The sequence below is a fragment of the Diorhabda sublineata genome, chromosome 10 (assembly GCF_026230105.1).
Source record: "Diorhabda sublineata isolate icDioSubl1.1 chromosome 10, icDioSubl1.1, whole genome shotgun sequence".
Taxonomy (NCBI): domain Eukaryota; kingdom Metazoa; phylum Arthropoda; class Insecta; order Coleoptera; family Chrysomelidae; genus Diorhabda; species Diorhabda sublineata.
Window position 1 is genome coordinate 22,325,795 of NC_079483.1, and position 5,963 is coordinate 22,331,757.

Consider the following 5,963-nt stretch of genomic DNA (forward strand, 5'->3'; position numbering starts at 1 on the left):
ATAGTAGTTCCGGGTTCTAAGTACTGGCCAATAATATAAAGCTACACTTTTTTTCTCCTGAAAGGCACAGCAAACAAAAACATTTCCCAACCTCTTGACAAATTCCCAAAAACACCTAGTGATGCGTCCTCAATTGTATATCATTTGTGAATAAACAGGACTCATCAATTTATATGGTTTTTTTGGGTTCTTGCAATTCCCTAAAATAATTTTTGCAGTCGGTTACCTCATCATTACTCGACCCCAATTCTTCTCGGGCAACTTTCGTACCCTATTTCTCTTGTGGCCATGCATGTATCAATAATGCTAGGGTTTCATAATAATGACCAAGTCCCCATTCTCATAAGTTTCTCGAATTGGCAACTTCTCTTCTTGTACACCCACCGAACTTAATTATTACTATAAATAGTATGCATCACTTGTTTCTGCTATTTCCTTTTGGAATAATACACTTTTTTAAAAAATTCTACTGCATTTTTTCGACACTGCATTTTTCAATGAAAAAGTGCATAACTAATATTTTCAAATTGACTATCAGAACCACTCTATGATAATACTGAGAGATATTAGTCGATAACGGATAAAATACCATTTCAACATCCAATCACACACGTCACCTAATAGATTCACACAATAAACATCAGCTACAACAACATGTAATAAGGAAAGCCTAAATAAATACAATTGATAAATTAAGCTAATACCACATCTATTAAGGAATTCCAAAATCTCTCATATTCATTAAATCATTCTACAATTTTCGCCCTTTCCCACAATTTTCTACAAGAAATATTCAATACTCGAAAAGATTTCAAATGTAATTTTAAATCAACAAAAACAGAAAAGAGAACATCAGCTTAATGAGATCTATATACCATTACTATCAATCACCTTACTGACAATGTAAGTGATATATGTATGTTATAATTTATTAACCAAGCTAAAGAATAATATTATAGAGTACAACGTAATTATTGTGAATACAACAATATATATATATATATATATATATACTACCCTCATATGTCATCACTATACTGAATAAATAAATAGCCACCTTTATATTGCCCTTCTCTTTTATGTTTTTTTATATTTCCCCATTTATCCATTTTGGTGGACATTAAATATAATATAAAATTAGTTGAAAATAAGTTGATAATTATATTGAACTATAAAGTTTTCTTCTGTTACATAGACTATGCCACTCACTTTCCTGATTGCCTTACCAACAGACAGTAGAACAAGAGTAAAAACCAGCAAAAATATCCAAATCCCCAGCCATACTGAAAACAGCTGCTAATAGAACCTTTTTCATTTCATAAATCAATTGGATGTAGATTATTTTCCATCAGTTATATAAACAGATTTAAATTGATAATACAATATGGGCTAATCTAATACAACTCCAGAAAAAAATGTTTTTATTCCTCAATTTTTCATTTTATTTATTAGGAGTTATTTGAAGGTTCACAATAAATGAATGTTTGGTATTAATTTGTTAAACAAAAGAAACTGATTTACAATACACCTTCAAGTTGTATCACAATAAATAACAAACTAAATATACGAAGGTTTACCTGTTTTATTCTGGTTCTCCGCATATGTTCTGAAGCTTCTTCCTACTACCTTTTACTAATTCATAATGGTGTTATTTGGATGCTAATATTTTTAAACTCTGTGGCTTTCTTCAGCTTCATAATTTTAACCATTTTTACTTTGAAAGTACCAACTTCACTCCTGTATTGTGCATACAAGTCAATCAACTGTTTCATGTTGTTTCGTTTTTTATTGTTCAATTTCTTTTTTTTTTTTTATATGTTTTATTAAAACTATATTTATTTACTAGTAGTTTTATTTATTAGCACTTTCATTATCAGGTTTTCAAGCTACCATGTTTTTTATCACTATGCTATCTTCTTCTTTTTTCTATCTCTTGACAGGACTAGGGATATTCGATATAAATTGATGCATCGAAAACGTTATACATTTTTTTAAGCATGTTTCATTCTCATACATCTCTGCAAAACTATTTGACTGGTGATAAAAAAGGATAGAAAACTCCAAATCAAAATTCTATACTGTTATAGGGAACATTATCAGCATAGAAGATATCAGGAACACCAAATTTAGAAAACAAATCCTTACAATGCTTGATCATAGTAAAAGCTGTTTTATTTGGGTAGGAAAAACTTTCAACCAATGAGAGTAGCTGTCAACAATTAACAAATAGCTTTTGAACTGGTAATCAAAAAAGTCGGAAAAAAATATTTGCCACGGTCTTTGGTGTCGTCCATAAATTACGTGAGGTGTTCGAAGGGGGGAGGGGGTCAAGTTAAATCTTTCCAGATCTCACTTGGGGAGAGGTAGGTTTCAACAAATATCACGTATTTTTTTTCAATAGAAAACCATGTAAAATTGTGTGAAAGTAAAGTTAAATTGAAGTAAGAAATTTTTCTAGAATAAAAATATATGCGAAATTTGACACAATGGTGTTTGTTGTACTACCCCGAACTCCGCAGAGTAGCACAATAGCTCTCCGATTGTTTATGTGCTTTCGACCAGCCGTATCGATACGCGCTACTCGATGAATGTCGCAGCGTAAAGAACCGAGTAACAGCGACGCAAGTACAGGTGCTATAACCTGCTTTGTTGATGCCCGCAAATATTTTATTTAACAACTTTTTTGATACTATTTTAACGATTAAACATTAAAACGTTAAAAGACACATCTACAAGACAAAGAAATGCTGTAAAGAAGAAGTGGTAAAGTTATGGAACACAGCAAAACAAAAGTATCCAAAGAAAGAAGATTTGGTGAAACATATTCAGCATGAGATTGATCAGCTTCTAAGAGAAGCAGCGGAAAAAAGGTCTCTCTCTAAGGTAGGTTAGATACCTCTGTTTTCTATATGCTATTTATGCTATAACTTTAATATTAATTCATCTAAATATTCTTGATTTTAGTTATTTTAGGTTCTTTAGCTATTTTAGAGACCTAAAATCAAGAAAATTTAGATGCATTGATATATCAAAAGGTCTAAGAAATAAGAAATAGGAGAAATTTAATTTTATGTACAATATATTTCAAGATTGTGCTGAGGAGAAAAAAATATAGATCTTCTTAGGGGAAAGTTAAAAAATGCATAATTTTGTTTTAAACGTCTCTAATTTGTGAATCTTGAGTTTTTATAATGATACATTTATTCAAGGGAAACACTCGGAGCTCTGATAATGTTTCAACACAAGTTGATACAAGCGCTCAAGGTACGTCAAACTTAGAATGCACGAGTCAAACTGAAATTAACATCCGGATTATTCAACATGAGGAATCAGTGACTCGAAATGAGATTTCTCACTATAATCAGCGGCTCATGGATCAAGATTACGATAATGAACCTCAACTGGCAGGTTAGTGTTTACCTTTTTTTTGTATGTGCGATATTTTCTTTATTTTTTCTTCCCCTACAGGTGCTACAAAACGGAAAAATCAGCGACGATGAGAGATGAGAAGTTGCGGCAAGAAATTGATAATTTTGAAAAACAGCTCAAACCTAAGGAGAACCAAAGAGTATACTCGATGAAGCATAGATAAAATAAAAATTATCGAATTGTGTTCTAAAAATCCTGGAGCAGCAAAATCGTTGATACCTCGAGTAAGCTCTAGACTTCCACGCTTCGAGGAAGAGCAGTCTGAATTGCTGAAAACTATTAGTGATTTAGCTATGTTTGGTGCATCAGCTGAGGAACGGCGTCGCTGTGAAATTGTTCCTAGTGTCCATAGTCTTTCAGAGCTCACTCAAAAACTTATCGAGCTGGGATTTAATATTTCTCGAAGCGCCGCTTACATTCGACTGTTGCCTAGACGGGCAGATACGCGGTAGGCTAAGCACCACGTAGTGACTGTAACGGTGAAGTTGAGTCGCACCAAGACCAATACTGTAGCCTCAATACTTGGCTCTGATTCTATATCTTTTTTATCCCAAGATGACAAAGCATGGGTCCCCATAGGATTGACAACAGCAAACAAGCAGGCGCCTTTGCTAATGCACGTTGAGTATAAAGTGTCGTTACCAGATCATGACTTTATAATTGCTGCAAGACATAAATTGATCCCGAGTGTCTATGCTTTGTGTGAAGTAAAACCGAATGACATGGGGCGGCCAGAAGCCGTCTCATATAGTGGAATAACATATATAGCAATCCAAAGTGGTAAGCACTCGTCTTCGACTGCAACTAGTCAAGCTGAAGACTTGGACACTCTCTTAACTCTTCAGCCTTTTGGTAAATTAATGAAAAACGAAGACGATAAAGTCAAGCCTGTCCTTATTATTTCGAACGATGGCGGTCCCGATGAGAACCCGCGATATCGGAAAGTAATTGTACATTCTATACAGCATTTTAAAAAATATGAATTTGACGCAATATTCATTGGGACTAATGCCCCCGGCAGAAGTGCTTTCAATAGAGTAGAGAGACGCATGGCCCCACTTAGCCGAGAACTATCAGGTGTTGTTCTTCCCCATGACTCTTTTGAGTCACATCTTGACTCCACGGTAAAACAATTAATGATGATTTAAAAAAAGATAACTTCAAAAAAGCGGAAACGACGACATTTCTAATGTTCCAGATTTTCCAGCTGAAGAATGGTACACCGAGCATTTTAGAGAGAGTCAATATTTACTTCAGGTTAACAAAATTACCATTTTTCAAAAATATTTTTTTAACAAGCATCCATGCCGACAAATGCATCTTTATAAATAATCAAAAATAATTATTATTTTAGGTTGTAAAATGCGATGATCAGCAGTGCTGCAGTCCGCGTCGGAGTTCTTTACATGTACTTCTACATGATCTTTTTTTATTACCTCCATATTCCATTCAAGTTAATGGACATCCGGCGATTCCGGATCCTGAACAGCATGATGGAAAAACATTTGCACCATTCTTAATTCGCCACTGCCTACCTATTCAACCATTACACACCTTCACAAGCAAGCCTTATGACCTCTATTGTCCAAATTTAGGTCACGATATAGAAAAGAGATGCTGCAATACATGTGGTATCTATTTCGCATCCATCACAAAAGTTGCGGAACATCGATGTGCGGCTCATCATGCACGAGATGTGCAAACACTTAAATTGCGACCATAGCGTATTGTTACAAGACAAGCGACTGGGTGCAAGCGACAACGGTTTGGAGTGGCTCAATCAGAACGAAGTTGAAGGAGCAGATGATTTCATTGAAAATTATTTGAATACGTTGGTTCTAGTAGTCACTCTTGAGAGTGCACGAGTCTCCATGGACTGAATTAGAATAATCTCTTATTAATTTACGTTGAAGTATTTATTATTTAATTTCATCACAGTAATTTTTAACTAAGGCAATATTCTCAAATCAGAATTGTATACTAGTCTTTAATAAAAGTGATAGAGCAAATTGTTTTTTTTGTATTTTTTTCAAATCCAATGAATTTAACAGCCAAAAACACATTATAAAAAATCTCACGTGAGAATGGGGGAGGGGGGGAGGTAGTACAGAAAAATCTTACGAAATCTCATCAGGAGGGTGGGGAGTCGAAAAAAACTCTATACTATACTCACTCTAGATATCATGTTAAAATGTAAACAATCACCTAACTCCAGTGAAGGCTCTGACTCTAAATCAACTATAAAAAATTCAACATTAAATTTTATAAAAACACTCAAGTGTTATGTGACCTAGAGGTTTCGATTTAAAATTTCAATAGGAAATTATTGTCATGGATGTTGAAATAATTTTAGATTTATCAACATTTAGATCATTAGAATATTTCAAAGGTACAACGCTAGATTCAGCTCCTGTTTCAAGCTTAAACATAATGTCAATTGTCAATATTGTTAACAGTAATAGGTTCATACCAACTATTGTTTTTAATATTTGGCTTATGCTCATTAATAAAAATAGAATTCTCAATACCTGCAT

The 5,963-nt window shown here is 33.7% G+C and overlaps 1 protein-coding gene across 3 annotated transcripts; it reads left to right on the forward strand.

Moving 5' to 3' along the window:
- Window positions 1-2,178: 2,178 nt before the first annotated feature.
- On the forward strand, window positions 2,179-5,438 carry LOC130449731 (uncharacterized). 3 transcript variants are annotated; one of them, XR_008910488.1, is made up of 4 exons: window positions 2,179-2,883; window positions 3,210-3,408; window positions 3,469-4,686; window positions 4,784-5,438. XR_008910488.1 is itself a non-coding variant. In XM_056787713.1 (4 exons), the coding sequence occupies exons 3-4, from the start codon at window positions 4,044-4,046 to the stop codon at window positions 5,150-5,152; spliced, it is 699 nt and encodes a 232-aa protein (XP_056643691.1). In that variant the 5' UTR covers window positions 2,179-2,883; window positions 3,210-3,408; window positions 3,469-4,043; the 3' UTR covers window positions 5,153-5,438. The 3 variants fall into 3 exon arrangements, 1 of the variants encoding a protein (XP_056643691.1); XM_056787713.1 differs by having other exon boundaries at window positions 3,469-4,373; XR_008910489.1 differs by lacking the exon at window positions 3,469-4,686.
- Window positions 5,439-5,963: the final 525 nt, after the last annotated feature.